Source organism: Podarcis erhardii (assembly GCF_964252035.2).
Source record: "Podarcis erhardii genome assembly, chromosome: 17".
Classification (NCBI taxonomy): Eukaryota; Metazoa; Chordata; class Lepidosauria; order Squamata; family Lacertidae; genus Podarcis; species Podarcis erhardii.
In genome coordinates, this window is record NC_138515.1 from 30,812,912 (window position 1) to 30,840,498 (window position 27,587).

The window sequence follows — 27,587 nt, forward strand, 5'->3', positions numbered from 1 at the left end:
CAGAGGGAATTATGAAGCTTCATTTTAGAAAGAATAAAAGAGGGCAGATTTCCCCAGTTTTCAAATACCTCTATATGGCACATATACACGTTTATTCAATTGAGTCTGGCAGGGTGGAGGAGAAACTAACATACACATTCAAGAGGAGACTGTAGTTTACTAAGTCATAAGGATGAATTCAGTATAGGACTATGGCAATCATTCTGTCAGCACTAGTTTTTTAGCTTCCTGGATGCTCCCCAGTGGCAGAGCGTATGTTATCACTGCCTGGGGTGTGTGTGTAGGGCGCCCCCCCACAAGAAAGAAGGCAGGAGAGGGGTGGTATATTTGCTGCAAACTCTTCTCTCTCTGCCCCCCCAAAGTACAGCCCAGGGTGGTCCACTTCCCGCCTCTTAGCTACAATAGTGCTTCTCCTGTGTGTGCCATTCTGCAGGTTCTCTTACTTCCCAAAGCCAGTTGCAGGGTGGGTGGTGGGGGTGGGAGGGGGGGAGAAGTGGGAGGAAAGTGAATTTAAATAGTTTTGCATATATAGTGACCCTCCTGCCCAGGTCAAATGCAGTCCACCAGCAAGGTATGATGTCCCTGCAAGATGCCCCTCCTGTTTTTTTCTGCCTGTTCAGGGCTGTGAAAATACAGCAACTGGCAAGTGCCTTGCAGACCCCAAGGCATAACTAGAGGACTGAGTCTAGCCTTGTAGCTAACATGTTGTGTTGGCTTGATGTATACGCTGCCATCCCAGGGCAAATTCTTATGAGCAGATGCAGGAGATTTAACCCTTAGTCAGGCCATGGTCTGCTAGTACATTTGGAGTACTGTCTGTGAATTTTGCAGTAGCTCCTGAAGCTCTGCCTGTTCCCTGAATCCTTTTGTCCAGAAATAGAGGTCAGATTTGGGTCCTCTTGCAAGCAAAGGATGCCTGAATGAGCTATAGTTTATCCCTAAGAGTATCACAGATTTCTTCATATATTGCTACCTCCTGTATGTGTTTTTGGAGCATTCAGCTTTTTGCTGTGAAACGTGTACCTTAGGCTGGTGCAAATTGTGGCCCACTAAGCTTAACAGAGCTCATCAGCCAAGTATGGTGGCCCATCAGGGATTTGATAAACCTCTTACTTTTGCTGCCTACTGGGGTTATCAAGCACAATGGCAAACCACAATGCATAGCTAATGGACTGTGTTCAGTTTTATGGGTCACAGTTTTTGCAGGCTTACCATCCTTCGAATGATATTCCTGTCACAAGCTTGGGCAGTTTGAGATAGCTAGGCCTGTACACCATAGCTGCAGTTCCTGCTTCAGGTCGCCATGCAATGCTTAACTATATGTCAGTTTCTTGTTAAGTAGATTGGGGCAGAGGAATTATGGAACAAGAGAGTGCTTTCATAATACAATATTTTATATATATATATTTATTAAGTTCTCACTGCACTCATTTTTAAAAAAATATATATTCTCCTTACATTTCTGTTTTTTTTCTCCTTCATGCTATGGCAGTGGTGCTCCATGCTGATGAGACAATACTTGGTGCAACCCCAGGCAGTCATTTTTCAGGTAATTTCTTAGGATACCAAACTCCTGTCTCATACTTTTTCATGTATGAAGCAGGTCAGATTCCCCAATTATGGCGGGAGTACCCTGGCTGTATCCAGATAGACCGGGGATCAGTCTAATTCTGCTCACGCCCACACCAAAGCCCATGCAGGTGGAAAAGGTAACATACTTTTTAAAATCTTAGGCAATTAGGATATTAGCACGAATAAGGCCCTAGGTGAGACTTGCCCAACTTTTTGACCCACTGAATTGCATGCAGGCTTGCCAGCTATGTAACAACTTCCTTGTTTGTTTGTTTTTTTACTTCCAGGCAGGTATAAAAAACAGGAGGCTTACTGAGCCAATAGCGGACTGGTAGTTTGCATTTGGCTCGGTCTCCTTTAGTTAACCAATGCTCTTTCTGCACAGTTTTTAATGTAATGAATGCAGGGTGGGTTGTTTTTGTTGGTAATAAATAACACAAAGGCCACATGGTTTAACGTAAGGTTATTCACCTGTTGCAGAAAAACATTGCATTTTCCCAGCTCTCCAGGTATAGTTTGCATTTGGTAAAATGTGGTTCTCGTACCCCAGAGAGAGCATTCATTGCTACTCTACACAACTCTCTACCGAATATAGTTTGTGATGTCAATGGCAATGAATAGTACAGCCCTTAGAGTTGCACGGACACAGAATTGATTTCCTAGCTGAGTTACTTTATATGGTGGTGAATACCGTGGTGCCCCGCAAGACACATGCCTCGCAAGACGAAAAACCTGCTAGACGAAAGGGTTTTCCGTTTTTCGAGGCGCTTCGCAAGACAAATTTCCCTATGGACTTGCTTCGCAAGACGAAAACGTCTTGCGAGTCTTGTGATTTTTTTCTCCCTTTTTCTAAGCCGCTAAGCCGCTAATAGCCACTTAGCCACTTTGCCGCTTTGCCGCTAAGCCGCTAATAGCGCTAATCCGCTAAGCCGCTAATAGGGTTGCTTCGCAAGACGAAAAAACCGCAAGATGAAGAGACTCGCGGAACGGATTCTTTTCGTCTTGCGAGGCACCACTGTACCAGCGAGCATAGCTTCTCTTTTTCCACATCTCTATATAACAGTGCTCCAATGTGTTAGTTATTTATTTGGAACATATTCCTTTTCCTTTTCTTGCACTGGATTGCACTGCATAGTAAATTTGTTTGAAAAGAGCAAACAGTGGAAGTACTGCCCCACCAATCTGCAAGCAAGCTTCTGTCCCTTGGAATAAAACTATCCCCCATTTATTATATACAGGATATTGTGCTATTTACCTTGGAAAGGATTTGCAGGAATATTGTCCATAAAGCTAAAAAGAAGTATAAATAATTTGGCTTATTGTACAGAAATGCCCCAATTCTGAATGTTCAGTGATGAGATAACTCAGGATATTAAAATAAAAGTTATTTCAACATTAGGAGGACACAGTGGCTACTCATATATCTACAAAGCTATATGTGAGTGCAGGCAGGTGGATTTTTTTAAAACAAAAAATCCTATGGCAACATTTGGCATTGTTGAAGAGGCCAGTCACCTTTCAACTGGAGATATGGCTTACCTCTTCAGCAGTTCATGCAGATGAACTTCAGCAAAACATCCACTTATGTGCATGGTTCTTCTGCTTAAATTGTGACAGACAAATGGTTTGGGTTTGTTTCAACTCACTTTGAAATACAGGCCAATAACAGGATATTTGGATTGACCAGCAGAGCTTTTGATTTGCATTTGATTAAGGTCCATAATTAGAACTATGGCATGGGAAAAGGAGTATTGTCTAGTAGGGTAGATAGATATTTTTGATTCCCACAGAAATATATTGTCTAAAAATTTGAGGGGGTGGGGAATATAATTATGTTCGTGACACTTGGGAGAGAGCCCCCCCAAGGTATTCCTTTCCCAGAAACTGTATAGGGGAATGACACTGCCTCCCCTTGCCTTTGTGACATTGGGAGCTGTTACAAATATACTTATCCTTAACACAGACTTATTTGTGTGCCTCATAACCAACACACTTAGGAAAGGGTAAATAGATCTGAGAGAGGTAAGAGCAGCAATGGGGCAATGACTGCTGATGTCACAAAAGCCCTACTATTTGCTTGCCTGGCAACCAACACGTGTAAGAAAAAACACAAAAGCTGCCATGGTTGGGTACATCTGTGCTGGAAGGGTTGACATGGCAACCCTCATGGTCTGATCCCAGCATCCTAGCAAACAGTTGCAAGTACTACAACTCTGTGTGGATTTCTTCAAGCACAAGGTATAGGAAGGAAGGAGGCAGTGGCCTAGAGTGATAGTACAATTGAGAAAGTGGAGAGAGATATGGATGAAGCAAGAAATAGATATGAAATGGAAGGAATGGTGAGTCAAATACAACTGGGAATAGATGAGGCAAGCCGTGACCTTAGGCCCATCAGTGTTCCACCATTTGGGCTGTGTATTATGTTGAGCACATTCATAATAACTAAGAAAAGGCTGAAATCCTATGCATACTTGGGAGTAAGTCCTATCAAATGGTCCCACTTGTGCGGCTGCAGCTGTATGGGATATCGTATTAGAGAAGTGGCTGCCAAATGGCTTGGTATAAATGTGAACAGGAGTGCCAACTTAAATAAAATATTGAGGGGGGCAGGTAAGCCCCATAATCAGTCACAATACGCGGTGCACACATACCATTTGAATGGCAATGCCCATCAACTTTGGGCTCCCCAGCCCTCTCAGATATTTATTGGGGGGGGCAATGGGACTTTAGCCCCTAAGAGTTGGCACCTATGAATGTGAACGTTCCCCTAGGTGTATTTAAGAAAGGGAATAGGACACATTCATGGAGGATAGTTCTAGTGTTGGTCTGCCATAGTCAAAACAAAATAAAATAAAAATTCCTTCCAGTAGCACCTTAGAGACTAACTTAGTCTCTAAGGTGCTGCCGGAAGGAATTTTTTAATTTTGTCATGAAGGATAGGTTAGCGAATAGCTATCATAGGTTAGCTTAGGTTAGCATTGGTTAGCATAGGTTAGGATAGGTTAGCTTTAGCTATCATAGCTTCCACATAGAGAAGCAGTATACTCTATGGTAAAACAAGGGAATGGCAACCACTTCCATGCTGAATTGTGAGCTCCCCAGTGTATCTGGCAGGCCAGATTCTGTTGAAAACAGTATGTTGGACTAGATGGGCTTTGATCTGATCCAGCACAGCAGTTCTTATGATTCATGATTTAGTCCCTCTTTGTTCAGTCTTATTAAACTGCTCAGAACCAGTTTGATGACAGCTGAAAGTGCATGTTCCTTGATAAACACTGAGCAGCTACATAAGCAAGTGACTAGACAAATATGGAGCAAGAACAAGAGCTTAGGGCTATATGAAATGTCACTTCATGTTTAGCTGGGACAAAAAGAGCTTTTGGAAATCAAGACATCAGCCGCAAAAGTGATAAACACAGTTGCTAAACTGGATCTATGTATAGCCACAGGCTCCTGGCATGGGATCAGTTTGACTCTAGTTAGTTTTGCATCCCTTTCTTAAAGCTTATAGCCTGCATAAGTTCCAAAAGTAACTTGTATTACCTTTGGAACATTTATTTGCCTTTTGTGGTAAGATGTGGGATATTGGTCAAAGGAAGGTTCTATTCACACAATCACATCAGGAAGTTAGGGCATGTAGCAGTAATTCATTAAAACAGCCAATATAGAATAAAGCCACAAGAATGCACATAAAACCACACCATATTTCATGCATTAGCTTTACTAAGGCCACAACTTACTTTAAAAATTCATTGTGTATGCATGTCAGCAGTTTTGAGGTGAATTCATGAGTAAAATACCAAAATAATCAGCCAGGGCTTAAAAGAGGAGCAACTGAAAGTAAAAGTTGTACAAAAATAGTACTGTTCCCCTTTTACATGTGTGTGTGTGTGTGTTTGTGTGTGTGTATTTGCCACACCCCTTTTCCCCTGGAAAACGAGGAGAGGTGGTTTCCTCAATGGGGAGGAATGCATACATTGCTTTTGTCCCATTGTCATCACTGGCCAAACAAGCTTTGTAGGTTTTTGAAATTCTATAAAAACATCACAAAACCTGTTTGACTACAGCCAGTAATGGAAAGCATTGGAGATTGGTATATATATATATTGCAGTGGAGTGCAAAAATAAATAGTCTGTTAAGACTGCTGGTTGAAATAATAAAGAAACTTAAGGTTTATTACTCCCGGCAAACAAAGTCATTCTGAATAGAAGTTTACACTAACTGACTAGAGGAGAAAGCAAGCAAGTAAAGCCCAAGGGGAAAAATAAATCTTTGGAGAGTTACTTAAGAAGGAATCAGTAAGGGAAGAATAGATTGCCTTTTTGTCTATTTTGTTCAGGTAACCAATTACAAGTGTTGTTGCTTTAGTCCCAGCAGAAAGATGGTGTGCATTTACAGATAAAATGCAATGATTAGTTCCATCATATAATCTTCATTTATTTGAAGGGGGGGAGGGAACTGGAATTAAAGAAGAAGAAAGTGTCAGCCTTTTGGCAAAATCAGTTGGATGGTGAATGCAATAATAGCTAGAGATGATCAAGGTATGCATGCAGGGGAGCTGAGGAAGAAATAAGGTTGAGCTGCAGACTTAAGAAGTGTAGAGAAAGATTTCAGTTCAAGCTTCATTGAGTGTGACTGTGACTAAAGGACGGAGTAGGAAGCATTACTCTTCTTGCTGAGAAATATTATTAATAATTCAATTTCTTACCTATCCTTCACTGTAAAGTCCCAGGGCAGGTTACAGCAATTTAAAATGCAATATTTAAATCAGTTTAAAACAAACTGCAACCATATCTTTCTATCTATCTATCTATCTATCTATCTGGTGTCAAAGGCCAGGATAAAGAGTTGTATCTTCTAAATACGATGGAAACTACATAAAGAAAGTGCAGTGCTCACCTGCCCATGGGGCTCAGTGAGGCAGTTGCCTCAGATGGCAGATTGGGGAACAGTTGGAAGGGGTAGCAGATCCATGCCTCAAAGAGTGTCCGGTGCTGTTTATCACCTGTTCCTCCTCCTCTGTTGCTATCACTCACTCTTCAGTCTCCTTTTTTCTCCCAAAGATGGAAGGGGGGAGGGAGGCTGCTGAGTTGGGTGGGTGTGGTTTTGGCACTGGCAGGGGTGGTGGCTTAAGCAGTGGCGGTGGGTGGTGGCTTTGAAGATGGTGGGAGGCAGCATTCTCTGTTTTGCCTCAAGCAGCAAAACATTGCTGACCAGCGCTGTGATGGTTCCAGATGACCCTCTTTGGGGAGGGGATACCACAGCTTAGGGGCTGCCACAAAGAATGCCCTCTCCATGGCAGCTGTACTGAATTTCTGGGGGTTGTGGAACCTGAGAGTGTCTGAAGGGCAGGAGATGTTATTTCAGAGATTTGGGGCCTCAGTCATTCAGGGCTCACTAATGTGATGGCTTTGAATTGGGCCCAGAAATAAACTAACAATGATTCAGAAGCTTTGTCAATATTATGCAACTGATATATAAGTCAAACCAAAGAACATTGTGTTCAGCGATTTCTAGCTTAGGTTATTTGGTTGTCTTCCCCTTCTGGGTCAATTCATGAAGTTGGATAGGCTTATGCTTCCTTCTCCTGCACAGATAGTGCCTGAAATGGACTCTGTGTAGCTGGAGAATGGTGTTTTTTAGGGACTTGAAGGCAGTATATATTTTATTTATTTGTTGCATAAAATGTACACACCACTTAATTTGTAAAAAACAACAACAACCCTGAAAGTATGACAAACCATTGCTTGAAGAGTACACATGTTTATTTCTTTTCTTTTCAGAAATATCTGTAATGGTTCCACCTGCATTGCTGGAGGCAGTGTGGTGTAGTGGTTAAGAGAGGTAGTCTCGTAATCTGCGGAACCGGGTTTGCTTCCCCGCTCCTCCACCTGCAGCTGCTGGGTGACCTTGGGCCAGTCACACTTCTCTGAAGTCTCTCAGCCCCACTCACCCCACAGAGTGTTTGTTGTGGGGGAGGAAGGGAAAGGAGAATGTTAGCCGCTTTGAGACTCCTTAGGGTAGTGATAAAGCGGGATATCAAATCCAAATCCTCTGAAAATTAATTTCTGGGACTCACTAGTCCAGAGAGCGCTATTCTGTTCGCAGGTTTCCCATAGGCGCATGTTTGGCCACTATCAGAACAGGACATTGGATTAAATGGACCATTTGCCTGGTGCAGCAGGGCTTTTCTTAACTTCTTACGTTGTTCTTTGGTCAATAGGTTTTGCAGGGTTTTTCTCAATGCAGTGCAGGAATAACATGGTATCACTGTATAGTTTACCTGAACTTATACATGTGACTGTCCACTGCCACAAGGGGGCTCATTATTTTAAGGACAGAGAGGCAATTCAATAAAATAGTGTTGAGGACAGAATATGACAAAGTTAATTGACAGTGGAGTGTGCAGAAGAGGCAACATTGTTGCAACTCAGGAAAGAATTTGCCGACAAAATGGGGTCTGACAATCCGGCAGAAGGATCAAGAGGTGAGAGTGGAAGAATGAAACACAGGGAACAAATAAAATATGTAGCAAGAAGAAGAAAAAAGGGTGATGCATGAGGAAATATGTGCACAGTTGTATGTATGCTGTGAGTTTACAGCAGCACAAATAAGCCACAGAATGTGGTTTTGTCTGTAGATTTCAGCATTCTAATCTTTTCAGTTTTCTTAAAAAAATGATTACGTTTCCAGACCTTGTGTTTGCAAAGACATGGTAAACTGTAAGTTGTTTAAAACTGTTTTAACATTCTTTTTTAATTGTTGCAACCCATGCCTGGACCTTAGGGTGAAGGGTGGGTTATTATTACTATTACTATTGTGTCTGCCGCACTTGGTGAAATATCAGCAATCCAAAGAGTAGCCATGGGACGCGGGTGGTGCTGTGGTCTAAACCACTGAGCCTAGGGTTTGCCGATCGGAAGGTTGGCAGTTCGAATCCCCGCAACGGGGTGAGCTCCCATTGCTCAGTCCCTGCTCCTGCCAACCTAGCAGTTCAAAAGCACGTCAAAGTGCAATAGGTACCGCTCCGGCAGGAAGGTAAACGGCATTTCCGTGCGCTGCTCTGGTTCGCCAGAAGCGGCTTAGTCATGCTGGCCACATGACCTGGAAGCTGTATGCCGGCTCCCTTGGCTAGTAAAGCGAGATGAGCGCCAAAACCCCAGAGTTGTCCGCGACTGGACCTAATGGTCAGGGGTCCCTTTACTGAAAGAATAGCCATTTTGGATTTCCAGCACTAGGGGTGGAGATTCAGTCACCTTTTATCTTCCCCATATTCAGATTGAAACATTAGGAGTGATTACATATAAAATAAAATAATTTTTTTTATAGTATGCAACTATTTTTGCAAACTGTTGGTGTTTTAAATTGTACATCACTATGGGTGCTTTGAGGAAAAGTTTAAACTTTTGCTTGCTTATTTGTATTTACATACTCTGAAAATAATTGTGACAGGAATAATAGTGATGATTTCTGTTGCTGCTTCTATTTTTTCCCATTGTGATTTTTGCAATGGTGTATGTTCCTTGAGTGGTATCGCAAGTGATAAACACAGTCCATATTGTGGACGTTGTTTATGCCACAAAGACACAGTTACATTGCTGCGCCTTATGATCTTGAGCAGGCAAAGACACAGTTACATTGCTGCGCCTTATGATCTTGAGCAGGAATGACCAACTTCTTTTGCCCAGGGAGGTCAGAAGCCAGTCAAGTTGTGATGGGGCTAGATCCTCTGGCCATGAAGTTGCACTTCACACTTGTGTCCACTGGCCAGAAGAGTCCTCTTAGCAATTAATGTGAGGAAGCACAAGAAGCTTCAGGGATTAATGCAGACATTTCCGGAACATTTGGGGTTGACAACTACTGACAACTTTGGAGAGAAGCTTGAGAGTGTCACTGTGTTTTGCCAGGCTAGCAATTCTCTAAGGCTCAACCCTGTCTCACTAGTTTTGCCACACAAAGAGAGGATGCCTCTGAGACCTCTGCTATATCACAGAAACCTGTTGGGTATTATGTCATGGTGCTCAGCACAGCTGCATTACACAGCATCCTGTTTTTGACCTGTAGCAATTCAAATGCCCTTGAAATGTGAAGCATTGTTGTGCGGGAGAGTAGGTAATCTTGTAATTGTTTTTCCCCTTAAAAAAGTTGTATGAGTGCTTTGACAGATCAATGAATAAGCTTTCACATATCTACAGTAAATATCCCTCAAATTATTGGTTCCATTATTGGTGAGAGCATGAGATGGAGTTAAGTTTGTTACTTAGTATGGAGCTGTGGGCATTCCCTAATAGGTGGTCATGACAATAGCCAGACCAAAATGTCTATTGCAGAAGAAGCACTGATTGCATTGCTGATGTGTAGTTCTGGTTTCCCCAGGGTATAAGCACACACACACACACACACACACACTCCTTTGAAAGCATGAAAAACAAGCAAGACCGTTCTGTTTAAAGAGACTTTGTGAATCTGTGAATCGAGCCTGGGATGTTTCTCATATCCCTGGTTGTGGGATGGGTCTGAAAAACTATAGGCAGGAATTGAACATTGGGCTAAGGTGAACGTTCTGTCCACACAAGCCGTTCTCATGTTGCTATCCTCCAGACCTCTCGCAGAGGAGGCTCACGAAAAGGGCTACAGATGATCACAGGGTTTGGTTGGGTTCATAGGGGGACAGGCAGTTCTTGAGAATGTTACCCTTTCTCCTCCCCCCCCCCGTGTGTTGCTCTGGGGATTCTGAGCCAATTTCAAGGTAGGGGGCACAGGGAGAGGAGGGAGGGAGAAAGCCCTACTGCACTTGCAGAAATCCTTGCACAGGCTTCTGCTAGTGCGACTCATTAGTTGTATCAAGCCCTTAATCTATATTACAAACACTTGTTGAGACTTGAGGGGAAATCCTAGTTCCTACCTGCTTAAGGGCATGCGCCATAGAAATGAGTGAGATTCATTTCCAAGCAACAGTGTATAGGAGGAATGGATTTGTATGTCCTATTGAATTTAGGGCATTTGCTTTCATGCTAGCACTATAGGATAAGGGTGCAAGTATTTCACTGCAAACTATGTTATGTTATGTTATGTTATGTTATGTTATGTTATGTTATGTTATGTTATGTTATGTTATGTTATGTTATGTTATGTTATGTTATGTTATTTATTTCAATGTTCCTTTCTGCCACAAAGTTATATTCAAGGCAACTCACATGTCATTGAAAAATTAATGAAGATTAATGAAGTAAAAATATGATAGTAGTACAAACCCAAGAGCAGGAGACACAAACCATATCTGAAAGCAGCAGTAAAAGCAAATCAAAGCAGCACCAACAGTCCACAAATAATAACAAACAATATCCATAACCAAAGACAATGACATTAATAATTATCAGCTACTAATTAATTTAACAGAAACCATTAAGCAAAAGGTCAGGCAAACAGGACAGCCTTTTCCGATACTTGTTACAGTCACACACACTGCTGGCTTGCTACTCTCTGCAGTGATTCTGGTATTAGTTTGGTACTGGACAAGAGGCTTACCATCAGCTCCTTATTTCAAGGAATGGTACCTTATTTATGAACCTTATGAATTGGTGAGATGCACCATAACTGCAATAAGCAATTTTGATTTAATACATTACACAAAGTATTGTTCATGTCCTGAGGCATGCAATACATCATTTTCTTATGGCCTCACAATCTGTTCTGTATTATGAAGCTCTTCAGGTGGCAACCTAATAGTAATGAAAGTCATGGCAGAGGAAAGCCTGAAAAGCATTGATGAACAACAACATTGCCAGTACTTAACTGTATGCACCAGTAAAGCATGCTATTTTTCACCAATGTTGTTCTGCCAGAGCTAAATCCTTGTTTAGACATGCAACCATTTTTCTACCACAGCAAGAGGAATTTTATGGAGTCACATCTTCATAGTTTCCCCAAAGTAGTGTTTTAAACTTGTGTCGGCCAACACAAATTCAGCAGTCCCCCAGGTGCATAAGTTATCAAAGTGCCAAAGTGTTTTATTATGCTCAAAATGTTTTACAAATTTTGCCACTGATGAGGGAATTTCCTAATTCTGTAACACATTGGGCATAACAAAATGTTTATGCACTCTGAAAAATTGTTTTCTGTGTCCCCCCCAGCACATACTTAGCAAGCTGCATAGTTTAAGCTTACAAAACTTGTGTTAGCATATGATCTAATCATAGATAGAAGCTACCCACATGACATGTGAAACAAATAATAATAATACTGTGTAAAATAATAACAATTTTCACAGGATTCCACCTTTATAGCTTGGTTTTATCATGCATTAGGCACTGATTTTTAATACTCAGTAGATGTATTAAGTTATCTCATTTTTTCTGCTCTCAGTCAACAGAATACTCAGCCATGGCATCACTAACTGGTGGATTAGATGATATGAAGGCTAATTTAACAAGCCCTACTTCAGCAGATATAGGAGCCAGTGTTCCAGGTCCACAATCATATCCTATTGTGACAGGTAAGGAAAACGAGATGATCTACCAAGAACATGTTATTAATGGACATACTGTATGAAATGGCAAGTGGGAGGAGCTTATGGTGATGTAGTAGGAGGTTTTATCATTCCTTGTTGAAACTGTCTTCGTTTTGATGTTTGATATCTGTGATACTTACGATATGTAAGGTTCTAAGCAGCCCGTGTCCAGTATAGGTTTGCCATATAGTTATTATTTCAAGGAGTGAAATATTTGTTTGTGAGAGGCACCATAACTGCAACATCAATACATATTGGCCAAACTCCTAGGAAAGTCAGCTCAGTGTTACATTAAATATTTTCTGGGAGATCAAATTCTATAGGTAGTGGCTAAATTTTTACCAGTGGCAGTGGAAGGATAATTTTTGGGACTTCAATTGTTACTGTGTACATTGTGTTTGTTTTTACTATTATTACTGGTCTATTGAATGTATTAAAATGATGATGGTGAACATTACAAGAGGAGTATAGCCTAAAAAGTATTACAAATTTCCTGACATATGCTATTTTCTTATGGTCTCCTTATTTTGGAGCTTGGCAACTCTACTCTTTGAACGATTGATGGAAGAGGCCTTGTTCTGTATTCCCTTGATTTGGTGCTTGAAGTGGGTTTTGGTGAGGGTGGGATGCCATCTAATTTACTTTCAGGCAGACCTAAAAGGACTCCACTTCTTTTCAGTGGGTTTAATAGACTCTGGCCTAATTTGAAGCGAAACCATCCCAGTTAATTTGGGTGAGGGCAGGGCTGGATTTAGATGAAGAGAGGCCCTAGGCTACTCCACTTGTGAGGCCCCTCCCAATCTCTCACCCTCACGACTAGAAGAAAATGGAAGAGTGTTATAAACAAAATTGAATGAAGCTAAGGATGGCGATGGGTATTTAAAATCCTGCAATTCACAATTTCTCCTCTAAAGGACATCAGAAAACTTGTTTGTCTAAGTCTGTCACTTTCAATGTACAGAATGCTCAGTTGGGCAACCTCTCTTGAGACATCGTGGCCCTTAATTCATTTTTAATTCTTTTGGGTCTTGAAAAACTCCTCTCTCCCAATCAGTTAGTGACCATAAAGCTAAGAAATAGCTGCAAAACTGCTTCCACATTAGGAAAGGTCATCTGAATTTTTTCCTTGTATATAATTTGATAAAGGTCTGTATGAGGCAAAGAGTGCTCTGCTGAAAGCCCATGGCTTTGTCTCACGTACAGGTGAAAGTGCAAAAGTTCATCAATACGTTTCAGGTCAATATCTTCTGGATATGCTTCCATCAACAGTTCAACACCTTGATGGATTTCTTGCTTAGATGCTATCAGAATAGCAATAATGGAAAAACAATTGTGCAACATCACTGTACACAGTGCTTCTTCTTTTTAAATTGGCTTCAAGTGCATCTAATAGAGGAGTAAAGGATTTTATGCTAAACTTATCTCTTGAAGAAAGTGCATCTAAGGCATCAGGTGCACGTCTGTCATTTCTTTGCCATTCCCTCACTTCTTTGTCTCCTTGTTTTGTAGTTAATATTTGGCAAGGTGGCTTTTTCTTGTTTCTCAAGCTCATAAAAATCTTCTCTTTAAAAAATCCAGAAGTGAACTATACAAACTTGCCCAAGAACTCAATAACAGGTCTGATTTCTGAAGGGCTTTGCTGACCTTGTGAAAATGACCTAGCACACAGGTTTATATCTCTAATATTCTGCAGATTTTGGCTGTGAACTAGGGCCCCACATTTCCCCCCCAAGTTGGGCCCTAGAGTTTCAAATTGGGCCCCACTAGCTGGTCCAGAGTCTCACAGTTGCTTGGCCCGAGTTGCCCTGCCCTCACATGAATGAAGTCTTGGGTTTGCAATTTTGGGAGAGGGGAGACTGCCCGCTGGGGGGTGGGTGGGCTGGGGAGGCCCCCTAGATATAGAAGCCCTAGGCTTCATCCTACTTAACCTATACATAAATCCGGCACTAGGTGAGCGCTTCTCCTTTGCCCTAACAATATCAAATGACCTGCTCAGCTTTTGCCAACAGCTGAAGACTTTCCTGTCCTCAAGAGCATTGCATGATCATGTTGATGACTGGCTTATTGGATTATGCTGATGATTAGCTACTGTTTCATTCCTAGTTCCTACATCTATAGCATGTTTAAACTTTTATTTAATATATTTAAATATATATATATTACAGTATTTGAATACCTGTTGTAGAAAATCAATCAGTAAATTATTTTATAAATAAATAAATTACACTACACATTGAGTTCAAGGGTTTCAGGCCTGCAGTTTGTATAGATGAATGACTTTTGGAGACTTATAAGAGAAATGCTTCCGTCCTTTTCATCCTACCTCTCACCTAAATACATACAGTACAAGCAGCAAAGATTTGCTTTGCTTTTATGCCAGAAGTCCAGAATAGATGAAGAAGATGAGGATTTAATTAGCTATGTTTTATGCTGGTTTATTTCAGTGCTTGAGCAATGAGGACCATGGGGGTGAGTTGTGGGGAGGGGAGGATAGTTAAGGGTTGCCTGTCCCAGGCAGATAATGAGCTAGAAACAGCTCTGGGCATGGAGATATACCTTTTCTTTCTTACTTGTGATCCACATTTAGTGTGATGAGATTGAGTTTATTTTTAAGGCGATGCTTGAAATCCTTTTGGGGTCAAAGAGGTTTGTATTTGGATACTATGTACAATTGGAGACTAGTGCTTATTTTATAGACAAATGGACACAATGTAATTGGCACATTAATTAGCTGAAATGTTAATAAAGACTTGATTGATTGAGAAGAGGCAAACAATAAGTCTTAAGTAATCACAAACCTTTATGCTATACAAAGTCCAGAATAAATTATGCCTCTCTCCACACCACAGCTTTTCTCTCTCCCCCACCCCTTCCTGACTCATGACACCTTAATTTTGTTTGTATTTGGCTTTTTTGTCTGTTTGTTATTATTTTTGTTTGTTATGAGTTTTTTGGGGGGGTAGGCTGTATGCCAAGAGCCTTCAAATCTCTGGATCCAGCAAGTGTTAAAATCTATTCCTGGAACAGCCAGACTAGCTTCCTAGTGAGGTAATAGGTCATTAAGGAAACAAAGGAAGTGGCTCATTGCCAGAGAACAAATGGGTGGGCCCCCTCCCCCCTCCCCCTCCCCCCAACTCACATGTAGTTAGAAAAACAAAGTTGGGAGTTGAGTTTTAGTGGCTCCAACTGTGACTAACTGAAATCTGTAAACTAAATTGTTATTATTTATATGATAATGCACATAGGAATGAAAAGATATTCCCATTTTGGTTATGTTAGTTTCTCATTTTTCTAATTTTAAATTCAGTCCTCCACATTTCTGCAGCAATTTGTGGCTGTTTTTTTTTTTAATCCTCATGAAAATTCAGTGTTTAAATGTGAATTTCTCCTTAAAAACACATTTTTGCAAGCATTTCCCCTGAATATACTGCATTTTTGTATGTTATTTTCACTACCATATAATTTTTGATGCACAGTTTCTACTAATATATGCATTTTGGTAAACAATGTTTGGCTGGAGAACTGCAGTGCAAAATTCGGAGAAGTGTGGATTTTGAAGGATGGCTATATTTGAGATTTCCTATTTATTTTGAAAGTGTGGATTTTATAGTTTCACCTTTAAATATGAACTGAATTGAATTTCTTCCCCCCCATCCCTAAATGCACCAAGAGATTCTGTGCTGTTGATGGTGACAATGATGGCTCTCCTTGTCTGTGACCACCTCTGGCAGTGATTGGCTCAGCTGTCTGTCTATAATGGAGCAGTTGTATGGTCAGAAGCACCTCTGGCAGTAACTGACTAGCTGCTTGCCAGTCAAAATGAAGTTGGCGCAGAAGGGCCTCTGGCAATCATTGGCTAAGCTGCTTTGTTCTGGGAAGGGCTGGGCAGGGAGATGTTTTAGCAGAGGAAGTGGTAAAGGAAATGGGTTTAAGGAAAGCTAGACTGGAAGATGGGATGCTACAGGTGAATGACGGCAGGAGATTAAGAGGGAAAAGAAAGCTGGAAGAGGAAATGGGAGCAGAAACAGCAGAGGAAGGCAAGATTTAGTAAGCCTCTGGGTATGTAGAAATCATTACCCTATTTTTGGGTGGCCCCATTGCAATCCTAAACTGAAAGGTATTCTGCCACCCCAAGCTCTCTTTTAACAGGGAAATAAACATTGCAGCAATATTAATACTACTCTGAAAAGTGTTTTTGTCTCAATGTGCCACAGTTCAGTGAGCGTCTTTTATGGTTAAGATCAAGAAAAAACATAATTACCTTAGTATTATTATTAAATGAATGTAAATCAATACTCAACATATTATGCTGTTGCTTATGTTAGTGAGCTACTCTTGGTTATAATACTCTACCTTAAAAATATACTAGAAATAAAAAGAAGCCTCGAAAAGGGCAAATAAATTAGGGTTGCCACCTTTCCCAGAGGGGAATAAAAATCTGTCAGTGCTCATTTGCATATGATTTATTTAAGCACATGCACATTATAAAAAAATCAATTGATTAGAATTGTCTGGGTGACAAAAAATAGTCAGTTGAAAAGGAGACATCCACCCCCACCCTGGAAAGAAAGAAAGAAAGAAAGAAAGAAAGAAAGAAAGAAAGAAAGAAAGAAAGAAAGAAAATTACTCATCCTTTAAAATAAAATAATAATAATAATAAATAGCTAGAGGCATAGAAAGCCTTCAGTTAGATGGAAAATGTTTAGCTTGGAAAGCTAATAAGCAAGCAAGCAAGCAAGCAAGCAAGCAAGCAAGCACCATTATAATATTCAGAAAGTGCTAAATAGCTTTTATTTCCTTTAAGCACATGTAGTTCAATCATATGAATGTTTGCTCACATGTAATCCTCAGGTAAGCGTGCACCAAACTGCACTATTAAGAGGAAAAGTTGTAATCCTCTTCTCTTTAGTGGGTTGTGCACAATCATCTAGTGCAATTGTCTTCAACTGGTGAGTTAGAAAAGCACTGACACCAGGTTTGTGGGGGCTGCAGTCCACTTTCTCTCTATTACAACCATTCCGTTTTCTTCCCCTGCCCCCCACTTCTGCTCTGCTGTACTCTCTTCCCTTCAGCGCTGTCCTTGTTGCTTCATTCTTGCCTTTGCCCTTCTATTATTCCTTTATCTCGCTCCTCATCCCACCCCTACTTTCCCCATTCTCTTTCTCCTTCCATAAGCTTGCCAGACAGGAAAGTCCTACCTAGCCCCTTTTTTTCTTTCTACCTCTCATTTTCGGTGAACTCTAGTGCCTGGTGGTAGGTACCTTTCTTGCAATGAATGATTGGCACTACTGTTTGTTAAGGGTTGCTGGGAATTGTAACTCTGTGAGGGGTAAACTACAATGCCCAGAATTATTGGTGTGTGTGTGTGCTTCGAATATGCTTTGTAGTATGCACAGAAGCCCTAGTCTGAATGTGCAAGGCATTTTCAAAGTTGTTAAATGATAAGATCCTCAGGGTCACTTAGTATACCTTTAGTTATGCCTTAACTTTTAAGAGAGCTTGAGTTTGCACCCTTATTTGTAAATTTAAAACATATTGTTTGACTATGGAGATTCTAGTAAAAAAAAAGAGTAAAGAAAAAAAATAGCATAGAGCACAAGTAAGATGTATAACAGAACCGAACTTTGTGAAAATCTGAAATTTCCTATCTTGGGCTGTTTGGAGTTAGCAAGGCTAGCAAGAATACTGTATCTTTCAAAAATCACAAACCTATATGTTATAACATCTTCATTTTGTGTGGGAGACCCAAAAGTAGTGTTGTGCTTAAAAAAAGAAAGAATTGTAAATGGCACCAGAAGTCATTGACTGAATAGAGGAAGTAGTTCTGTTTCATGAAAATAAAACCGCTGAATTCCTTAGTGTTCCACGATTCAACACCCAGCAGGATATTAATGTGCAAAATGCTTAAAAGCCCCCATATTCTGGAATGAAGAGAGTTTGAGAAATGGGTTTTATTGTGGCCAAGAAAACTAATCTGGTTCTTTTGATAGGGCTGAGATCTGCAGTTCAAGCTTCAGCAGTTTTTATGAGAATGTCTAGGGACAGAGCTTGGCTTCCATTCACAAACTGACCTACGTCTAGTTTGTATTGTGAGTCCTGAGTTCTTAAGCCAACTCATAAAATAGTTTAATCAATGCAAAATAGGCTGAGAACCATGCAGATAAGAGAATTATGGCCACAGTGTTTCATTGTTCTTGTTTTCAAGCCTTTGGCTGAAGTAGGAAAGCAGCATTGAGAAATAATAATGTAAAAGATCCTCCGTGCAGCTGTGGTGTCAGTCTGAGGTTTGCATTTCCTAGCAGATTTGCAGATCTGATCTGTAGTAATATCATTTGAATGGGGGGTGGGGGGGAGTACTGTTTAGACATTGGCATTCACATCAGCATGTCCATAAAAATGGGCCTAAATTATGGTAAAAGGAAATTTTGATGACACTTTTCTATACTGCTTCATCCACCAACTTGCTTGTGGTTATGGACCACTGGCTGAACATCTGATTAGAGAACTAGTTGATTTCTCTCCATCGTTTTTATGCCACATTAAATATTAAGTTAAAAAAAACCTCGCTCTTACTGCCTGCTGCCACGGTTCATAAGCGTGCTCTCCATTTGCAAGCCAATGACATGTGCCCAGCTCATTACTGCTGTAGTCAGCATTTCCTGAGCAGCCCCTGATTGTTACTAATTACCTGCAGATGCATTTTCTCTGCTCTGCTGTGCTGACTTCAGCTTGGTCGCTATCACTTTGAGAGGACAAAGTGGCACTGAAATTGACACCTTTGCTCGCCTCTCCAATAAGGCACAGAGGGCAGATTGACAAATCCACAGGCAACTCTGACTGCAGCTGGTTGGAGAGTCACTTTGCATTAGCAGTGCCCAGAAATGAGTAGATGAGAGTGCTAAGCGACCTAGCAAAAAGGAACTATATGAGAATATTTCACTTCAGCGGGATCAGATGTGAACTGTACAACACACAATTCCAAATGGCATAACTGCTTTGTGAGTATGCCTTTAGAGACTGTTCAGACTGACAAACCAGGTCACTTAGTTCTTCAAGAGCATTTGAAGATTTGAAAAATCTCTCTTTCCCCAACACGCTATCGCTATAACTTGCTGTGTTACGTTCAGTAGCCTTCTTGGATGAGTGGCTGAGCCAATCCACACAATGATCTAGTCAGTATAGTCTCATGTTTTTTCCTGCACTGCATCACTTCAGAGTGTAGGTGGGGGAATCATATGTTCGAATACTTGCAGAAGGTTATCATAAATAGGTGCACCTTCCCCCAAAGCCACTCCTGAAATGCAAGCAATCCTCAGACATGGCTTCCAATGAAATACATAGAGCAGCGAAGGAAAATTTGGGAGATTAATGATGCATACGTGGAAAATGGTTGAATGAGCACACAAGCCTCTTGGGATCTCAGCCATAAAATGAGAAAAGTCTGTTTTCTAGAGAAGATACTTGCAGGGCAAATATCTAGAAGTGAATCCAGAAGCTGTGAACATTTCAGGGGAACAAACTTGGTATTCTTTTAGGCATTACTGTCCGAAGAGGGAACATAGACAGAGCAGGGCTGGAGCTGAGCGACTGACCCATTTTCAACTAACCTCTGCGGTGGGGAGGGAGCCTTGATACACAGTGCTCCCCATTGAAGAAGTGTGTGTGTGTATGTGAGTGTGTGTGTGTGTGTGTGTGTGTGTGTGTAGGGGGTGAGGCTAAATGGGCATCACCCCTTCAGCACTGTTCTACTCATGCTCCCTTATCAAGCGATCTCACTTGAAAGGGGCTCCTGTGTTTTCATATTTCATCTTCATTAATAATAAATGAGTGTGTTTGCACGCACACAGACACATACACATGCACACATACACCTTTTAAAAACAGAGTGAAATAACTGTATTCTTTGCCAACATTGTATTTTATTGATTTGCCCCCTACCTATCAAGTGCCCATGAAAAGGTCCTGGCTCTCTTGTTGTCATCTGTCTCTGCACCCTCAGAGAGATATAGAGAAATGAAGAGAGGATCACAATCTTACGATTCTTCTTCAGCTGCAGCAGTGAAGTTACTGCTCACTTTGTATTCCTAGTGCCAGGGATTTGAATAAGGAACCTCACATGGGGTTGAACTGGGACTCAGTCTTGGTATCAGCATCTTTTTTAAGCAAAGCAGAGGAGTGTTGCCATGTGCAACACTGACCCCTGTGATCCCTGTGATTGACAAGAAGTATAAAGCCTCTGGATTAGCTGGGCCTGTTACAAATTCCAGAAGTCCTCGCTGGGCCAAAAGAATAGTGGCTTCTGCCCGCTGAACTTCAGCCAGCCTGCTCCAGACCAGACCCCCCAGCTGATCTGGGGTGGCGGGTCACAAGTGTCAGAACAGTGATTACACAATAGGTCTAGATTGTGCTACGGTTGCCTGCAGCCCCACACCCTGGCCGCAATAGAAAGCATTCCTACTCACTGTGACAGGCTTTGACCCACCATAGGGGCCAGCTTGTGTGGGTGATTGGGGTGTATGTGACATTGCACATGTGTCATCAGGACAGGTTGGAGCCAGGCTTTGGGAAGGTGGAAACAGGGCTCTAGGACCCCGTTGGAGCACCACACCTCCCTCCCTAAGCCAGGCAGAAGCTTCCCGGGCTTTGGGAAGGAGGTGCCAGGCTTCTGACAGGATGCTGGAGCCCTCCTGCCTCCTCCCCAAAGCTCTGTGCTTTTGGGACATCGGGGGAGCCCATTCCCTTCCCCAGAAATAGAGGGGCCAAAAGGAGCACCTAGAAGCCATGACCCTGGCACCCACCACAATACACATACCTAAATGCACAGAGAAAGAGGAGCTGGCATAAAGCTGGGAGCAAAGTCCCCTTGAAAAATGTCATATCAAACCACAGAGGGGGAGGAATGGCTGGATGTCAGTCATGTTGTATTACCTTCTATGGGCTTTATGAGGAGGACCCAGTCACCTACAATATTTCATTCACAACTTCAGTTTAAACTGAAGTACAGTGAGGGCACTGCCCCGGCTGAAATGCGTTCGCCCTCTCATATAGCAACACGTGCTCTGTGTATTAATTCTGCTTCACAGGGGCTTTTGTAAGGCATGCTGAGATAATGTGTGGGAATACTACAAAGCAGCATAACTGGGGGTAGTTGTTTTGTTATTAATTTTCTGAACCCCCTTCCCCTTTTTGGGAAATTGGTGTTGATTTTAATAATCTTCAATTAAAAATATTTGAAGGAGGCTGGTGTTAGTGAGAAATTATGCTACTTGGGTAAAAAGATAAATAATTTCATATTATAGTACACTCCACTGAATTAAATAGGGATTACTTCTGAGCAGACAGGATCTCTAAGGACTTCTAGGCGAATGCCATCCACCTCTGGTGAGCAGATACTGACATAACATTGCATCATGGGTGAAATTTATACTACTTCCTATATGCAAGCCTACATGAGTAATGGGATGCGGGTGGCACTGTGGTCTAAAACACTGAGCCTAGGGCTTGCCGATCGGAAGGTCAGAGGTTCGAATCCCCACGATGAGGTGAGCTCCTGTTGCTCAGGCATTTCCGTGCGCTGCTCTGGTTTTGCCAGAAGCGGCTTAGTCATGCTGGCCATATGACCCGGAAAAACTGTCCGTGGACAAACGTCGGGTCCCTTGGCCAGTAAAGCAAGATGAGCGCCGCAACCCCAGAGTTGTTCGCGACTGGACTTAACTGCCAGGAATCCTTTACCTTTACCTTACAAATAAGATTTATCAGAATAACCATAATATATTTTGCAGTATGCTTAGTAATATGATATCTAGGAGGCAAATGTAAACAATTCATGTGTTTCCTTGTAACTAGTGAAGCAGAAGTCATGTTCAGATGCAGAAAAAAATGCCTGCAAGCTATAGATCCAGTTACAGATAGGTAGCCGTGTTGGTCTGCCATGGTCAAAACAAAATAAAAAATTTTTTTCTTCCAGTAGCACCTTAAAGACCAACTGAGTTAGTTCTAGGTATGAGCTTTCGTGTGCATGCACACTTCTTCAGATACCTGAAGAAGTGTGCATGCACACGAAAGCTCATACCTAGAACTAACTCAGTTGGTCTTTAAGGTGCTACTGGAAGAAAAAATTTTTTATTTTGTTGCAAGCTATAGAGTAAAGCAAATCTAGAAGTGCTGGAGTTTATCAAGCAGGAAGCTACCCAGACAACCAGAAAAGGCTGTGAAATAACAAGCATTTAAAAGGAATGGTTAAGGAAAGCAGGGGAATGAAAGAGAAACTACATGAATCCATTTTATTATAAAATATGCTGGAGAGATACCCGTGTTTAAACTATTTATGAAAATACACCTGAATCTGGTTTCTGGCTTCAAATTATAATGTTACTGCCTTGGTCGTATTGGTGGATTATGTTCACTAGCAATAAGAGTGGGAGCTGGCGAAGAGAGAGAATGACCTTGCAATGCTGATTCTTCTTTGATATCATGAACTATAGCGTCCTTCTATGCGGCTTGGCAGTGTTGGAGATAGCATGTTGCAATGCTTCCATTCCTACCTGTCAAGGATGCAGAAATTATGCTTGGCTAGAATTGTTCCACCCTGTAGGAGCTGTCCTGCAAGGTGCCACAAAAGTTTGATCTTACCCCACATGCTGTTTAATATCTATGTGAAGCTGCTGTGAGAGGTCATTTTGGAGTTCGCTGTCATCAATATGCTGATGAAATCCAATTATCTCTCTCCATTTCTATCTCTGATTTCTAATATTACAAGGCAAAACTTTCTCTGTGCTTATGTACAGTTGAAGAAGTAACATGCTATAACTCTCCTCTCTTAAAACGCCAAACTGTATGATTTATTAGTTGGCAGTGCTTGTGTCATCTGATTTTTTAAAGTACGCCTACCCACCCTTCCCACCTGTTCAAGATAGCTTACAAATACTGTATGACAAGACCATCTTATCCTTTTCTTCCAATTTGATAATCGCTTACATGGAAAACATATAACATGATATGCTTTAAACTCCAAGGTGCTTATGTGAGAGGTTGCTGGCCAACTCCAGGCACTCTTGCATGAAACTGATTGCGATCCATTTCACTTGGGTTTCAGGCCTGGTTCTGGAATAGAAACTGGCCTCATTGGCCAGTGGAATGACCTTTGCTGATTGGGGAGAGTACAGCTCTGTTCATTCTCTTGGACCTCTTGGTGCCTTTCAGTACTATTGACAATGGTGTCCTTCTGCTTAGGTGATCCAAGCTGAATGTTGGAGGTACAGTTTTGCAGTGCTTTCACTCCTATCTTGATCACCAATTTTAGAAGACGGTGCTGGGGAATCCATGGCAGTTATGCTTTGGGGTCCCATAGGGTCCTTTTCTATTACTCCTGACCAGGTGAGATGTGTGTGTGCAAACCTCTGGAGCACACAGTAATTGGCTGTAAGTGGATGGCTAAACACTTCAAGGATAACGTTGCTTGGCTCCACAGTGATTTAGATGCTGCTATTGTGACAGTATCAGCTGAAGTGTCTGATTTAACATTGAGCCCGGTGTTCTGAGATCATTTCCAGTTGATGTGGCCTGAGGATGTGGACAGGATACTTACAGTGATGTGCTTTACCACCAGCTCCATAGATTCTTGTTCATCCTGGCTTATTAAAGCTAGTTGGGTGGGGGGAACGACTGAATGGGCCAAGGGTGTGGTAAATGCATCCTTGAATAATGGAGTGGTGCCCACTGCCCTTAAAGAGGCAGTGGTGCATCCACTCCTCAAAAAGCCCACACAATGGAGTGTAACAACTATAGACTGGTCACCAACACCCCTTTCTTTGCAGAGGTAGTGAAGAAGGTGGTTGTGGAGCAACTGCAGGTATTCCCAGAAGAGACTACAATCTTGGTCCAGACCCGGCTTTGGAACTGAATCAGCCTTGGTCACCCTAATGGATGACGTTTATTGTGTGAGGGACAGGGGCAGTGTGATCCTCTTATTTCTGCTTGATCTCTCAGCAGCTTTTGAGACCATTGACCATGGTATCCTCTTAGAACGACTTAGTGAGTTGGGCATTGGAGGTGCACTATTACACTGTTTCTGTTTGTATCTTCAAGGTTGTGTCCAGAGAGTAGCACTTTTTCATGATACAGCAGTGTATAACTTTTTTGATTAATAAGACAAAGAAAGAAAGAAAGAAAGAAAGAAAGAAAGAAAGAAAGAAAGAAAGAAAGAAAGAAAAAGTCCTGTCGTATGGTAGACTACATCAAAGCAAAATGTGATTTTCACAGAATAGGCTTGTATGTGTTGGTAAAACAATTTATACCACTTGCCTAGAGTAAATGCTTTTTTATTTCTTTCATGGCTTTCACAAACAGGTTCATTCCATATCATCACAGCTATTCTCTCCCCCCCCCTTATCTCTTCTTCATTCTAGTCATGATGAAAGGAGAAGAAAAAAGTTTAACTAACAGATAGTGCTCTGCTCCCTTCAACCCCTCTGGGATTGATGCCAAAGAAGCGTCGAAAGGGCCATTTATCATTTAGTTAGACCACCTTATTTGACCTGCCTTTTATGACCTATTTTTGGATGATGATCCAAAATAGCTAAATTCCTTTTGTGTCAAATTGAAAGTGTAATGTGAAAGTGAAAGGTGGAGGAGAGGGTAGAAGAAAAACAAAAAAGGGAATGAGAAATAACCAAGTTTATTGGTGTTTTCTTTTACATCAAATCTTTTTTGTTTTCAGTGTTTAAAATATTAAATTCCTTCTGTTTCCATTTACTCTCACCACAGCAGCAATGACCACCAAACAACTGTCCCTGTGACCATAGCCTTCAAAGTATATTGGGTTGAAAGAGCCAAGAATAGGAAAAGAAAAGAGAATGTGGGGGATGGAACAGAATGGAGTTTGGGAGCATCTGAGAGGGAGCACTGGGGGCCTGCTTCATATTAGTGTATGATGGGACTCTTTATTTAGCATAGAGGTTCAGATGTGGAGACCACATTGATCTCACTTTTAAATTGCAGCTTCAGTGGCTGTCTTTTATAGCACCAATTGCCATAGCTAAAAAGATTCAAAGAACTAATCACATGTAGTTCTCTACTACCAATGGAACCAAGAAGTTTTGTGTAAATAATGGAGAGAGAGGGAACCATCAGAAGCCCTGGGCGGCTGTGGTGATTTACTGGGGAGGCACTTCAGAACTGGTGCATGCTTGATTCTCTCCTTCTGTCTGACTTCTGTGGTAGGCATGCTTTATAAGAGCCTCTCTTGCCTTTGCAAGGAGCCAATGCAAGCTCTCGTTAGGGTACCTGAGCAGCTTTATGTGCACTTTTGGGATGGTGGATGTCAGCCAAGCTGATGGACTGGCATGCATTTTTTAAAAAAAGACCATTGAGCTGGTGGACAGTGATTGATGCAATGGGATATTTCCATAACTTGCTATGTGGTTTATGCTAATTTTAATTATAAAACATATGGTGATAAAATCTTAAGGAGGAATAATGAAGCAAACCTTTTTATTTTAAAGAAAGGTAGCAGCCTAAAAGATAGCCCAGGTTTATTACAATCTATATTGTAGAGAAACCTTTTACAACCACACTGTTTTTTTGGAAAAAAAAAGTTGCTCTATTACAGCCACCTTCTTCCCCCACAGTCGGAGGCAGTATGCAGTTTCTCAGAATCAAAAGTGGGGAGATTTGTTCTTACATTGCTTTACCACTGTGAGAACAGGACGCTGGACCAGGTGGGTCTTTGACCTGATCCAGCAGGGCTTGTCCCACATTCTTAGTTTGGTTGCCAAACTAGATGTGATGTTAAATGTGTGATTTCAAAGGATGTGTCTATGTAATTATGGTATTATTATTATTATTATTATTATTATTACTCATTTCATTTCTATACCGCTTTATATTTTAAAGAAAAATCTCAAAGTGGTTTACAGCATATTAAAACATCAACAAAACAATCCAGAATCAAACATTTTTGAAGAAAGTCAAATATAGAGTATACAGTCAAAGCAACATAATTAACAGAAAACTAAAATATTATCTTAAAAATTTCAAAATAAAACATTACAAAGGAGGCCAACTATGGAAAACATATTTATCACAAAGTTAACAAAAAATTAAACATTTCAAAAAAGAAAAATTGCTAAGTAAAGTCAAATATAAAAAACACATTTAAAATAGCATAATTAATAAGAGAATAAAATATGATCATAAACATGATACGGCTGTTTGGCAGGCACAAAAAGATGGGGCAAAACAATCCAATTGTTAGGATTTGTTGTCAGGCATAACGGTCTCCCTCCGGTCTCACCAGGTGCCTCTTTAGTAGAGCTGGGTGAGTCTGGGCCCCGCCCCCTAGGCCAGGTGGAAAGGGCCTTGCAGGGACTGGCCTTCAGCACTCACAGCCAGGCAATAATATTAATAAATTAAACTGAAGCCATAGTTGTGGATGCGGGTGGTGAACCACAATCAAATTCGCAGTGTGCAAAGAGGAGGTTAATTATTGCCTCCAACACTGTCATCCCTATGAAATTTGCTCTGTCTCAAATTACTATTGCCCTAGAAAGCAAGCTGCAATGGTGAAAATAGATGCTTTCCTCCTGGGTCATTAGGATCTTTGCACGGAAGGGAAAGGGTTAGGCACCCCTCCTCCTGCACCACAATATCAATCTTGCCCCCCCCCTCTTATTTCATTTTTTAAAAAATAGTCCCATTAATTGCAATCACACAATTAATGTCACATCTAGTTTAGCCCTTAGATGCCTGGTAACTACATAACTTTTTTTAAATGGATAAAAAGTGGGGTGGGGGAAGCCCTTAGCACCAGACGCTGAGCCCAGGAATCCTGGACTGGAGAACACACATTTCAGGATTGGACTTGGGTATAGAGGCCATAGCCCCTGGCAGTGAAAGCATATACAGTTGTGCCCCGCAAGACGAATGCCTCGCAAGACGGAAAACTCGCTAGACGAAAGAGTTTTCCGTTTTGGAGGTGCTTCGCAAAACAAATTTCCTATGGGCTTGCTTCGCAAGACGAAAATGTCTTGCGAGTTCCTGCGGGTTCCCCCCCTTTTTCTAAGCCGCTAAGCCGCTTATCAGCTAAGCCGATAAGCCGCTAAAAGCCGCTAAACCGCTAATAGCGCTAATCCGCTAAGCCGTCAATGGGCTTGCTTCGCAAGATGAAAAAACCGGTAGACGAAGAGACTCGCGGAACGGATTCTTTTCGTCTTGCGAGGCACCACTGTACCAAGTTTTGTTCTGAAAAATTGAGGTGCTGAAACCTTCTTTGAACGCTAATACTAAAATTGTAAAAAGGCTTGGGCTGATAATAGCAGATAAACAAACAAAACAGCTATTTCTGTTGGGGCATTTGAATGATACTGAAATATAATCTTGTTGTAATACTGTAGAGTGTTGATCTGCACTATCGTATACAGTTGGGTGTTAGTAGATGCCTTCTCCAAGAGCAGCACAATACCAGATTTACAGCTCCCTCTCACTGTACTTAATAGATAAAAGTGC

The 27,587-nt window shown here is 41.4% G+C and overlaps 1 protein-coding gene across 3 annotated transcripts in view; it reads left to right on the plus strand.

Annotated features, from left to right (window-relative positions):
• PAX5 (paired box 5) overlaps nucleotides 1–27,587 on the plus strand; it is a 220,275-nt gene that overhangs the window by 113,425 nt on the left and 79,263 nt on the right. For 2 of the 3 annotated variants that reach the window (XM_081845382.1, XM_081845383.1), the window contains exons 7-8: nucleotides 1,493–1,549; nucleotides 11,939–12,068. In XM_081845382.1, coding sequence (XP_081701508.1) covers nucleotides 1,493–1,549; nucleotides 11,939–12,068 — 187 coding nt within the window. The remainder of the gene's footprint in view (nucleotides 1–1,492; nucleotides 1,550–11,938; nucleotides 12,069–27,587) is intronic. The other variant, XM_081845384.1, reaches the window with a different exon arrangement.